This window comes from Triticum dicoccoides, unplaced genomic scaffold (genome assembly GCF_002162155.2).
Source record: "Triticum dicoccoides isolate Atlit2015 ecotype Zavitan unplaced genomic scaffold, WEW_v2.0 scaffold15391, whole genome shotgun sequence".
Classification (NCBI taxonomy): domain Eukaryota; kingdom Viridiplantae; phylum Streptophyta; class Magnoliopsida; order Poales; family Poaceae; genus Triticum; species Triticum dicoccoides.
In genome coordinates, this window is record NW_021209840.1 from 1 (window position 1) to 1,502 (window position 1,502).

The following is a 1,502-nucleotide window of genomic DNA, read 5'->3' on the forward strand; positions in this document are numbered from 1 at the left end:
TGGAACAGTTTTGGCAACAGCAGCTGGTCAGTTGAGGACCTTTGACGCTTCTGACAACAAAAAAATTCAAAAATTCTCTGGGCATCCGGTGAGTTTGTCTTGTATGCCCTCCTGTACTGTGATCCTCTTCTGAATTTGTTATCTTTTCAATTGTATTGCTTTTTCTAAGTGCACACCTGTTGCTATTGACTACATGAACATTTAGGTGTCTGTGAGAAACATGATTTTTAGTAACAATGGCAAATATGTTCTGTCATCTGGAGTTGGGGAACGCTATGTTGCCATTTGGAAGTTGGGCAGTGGTAAAAGTCAGAGTTCAAGCTGTATACTCTCTATGGAACACCCAGCAATCTTTGTGGACTGCATGTGTTCAGGTACTAATGCTACTGAAGGAGAAATAGATGTGTTGGCTATCTCTGAGGTTGGTATCTGCTATTTCTGGTCTGGGAATAACATGGATGACTTGCGCAATAAGAAGCCTACTAAGATTGCCTTGTCCGAGTCCTCCCTTTCAAGAACGAATCAGGATTTCATGATATTTGCCGCAAAACTTCAAGGAATAGATGGACCTAATTCGGCTCATGTCCTTCTGGCATATGGATCCGTGGTGAAACCATCTTTCGATAAGCTGCTGGTTTGTTATGGTAAGGATGTTAATTTGGGTGTATCTGAAGATGGAGTTCTCTTACCTACAGTTCAACCCACCATGCACCAGAAAGGTCAATCTGCTAAAACAAAAGGTATGCTAATGCTCATCAGTTATGGTGGTAATTCACCTTATGTGTTATTTATTTATATGAATATCCGAATGGGTCAACCATTCAAACCCTGTTTAGAAATGGGGATTTGGTTAGGAGCTTTATTGTTACCGCCTTCATTTGAGAAGTTTATTAATGGCGAATCTTGGGCTGAACTTGGTCTGTTTTTTTGTAGTAACTATCACTGCTCTAGACCGTGCGAATGCAGAAGATGCCATTCTTCCTCTTCCGAAGCTTCATACACAAGAAAAGAAAAGGAAGCATGGTGTAACAAAACCGAGTGGCGTCAAACTTGCGATTGATAGTGACCTTGGTACCACTTCAAGGTTGACCGAGAAAAGAGGTAAATTATCTCTTGCCATGTCTTCTCTGTTAGATGTGTATAGTCCCTTTTCGGTAATATCCCCGTTGTATAAGGGGTTTTCTGCACTTTGACACACATGTATATGTAATGGCCTTTGGCCCTCAGGAAATGTGAGTTGCTCACTCATCCAACATGGTATCAGTTGCCAGGTTCCTCTTCCTCTCCCGCACGCTGCAGCTCCGTGCCTAGCCCCCTCGTCACCGGCCATCTCCTCCCCCGTCGCTGGCCACCTTCCCCGCGCCCGGCAGTCACTGCCCGCGCCCGCGCTCGCGTGCTCAGCAGCGTCCAGCCCGCGCCCCAGGCCGCGCCCTCCCTGCCCGGTCGCGCCCAGGCTACGCCCCGGCCGCGCCGCCCTGCCCGGCTGCCTCCTCCCCGTCAGG

General features: G+C 47.1%; 1 protein-coding gene across 1 annotated transcript; it reads left to right on the forward strand.

Annotated features, from left to right (window-relative positions):
- Window positions 1-4: 4 nt before the first annotated feature.
- LOC119344097 lies at window positions 5-1,298 on the forward strand (the record flags this gene model as incomplete). Its single annotated transcript, XM_037614711.1, has 3 exons — window positions 5-88; window positions 206-740; window positions 934-1,298. Coding segments are annotated over 3 exons (879 nt in total), but the record flags the coding sequence as incomplete, so codon positions are not given.
- Window positions 1,299-1,502: the final 204 nt, after the last annotated feature.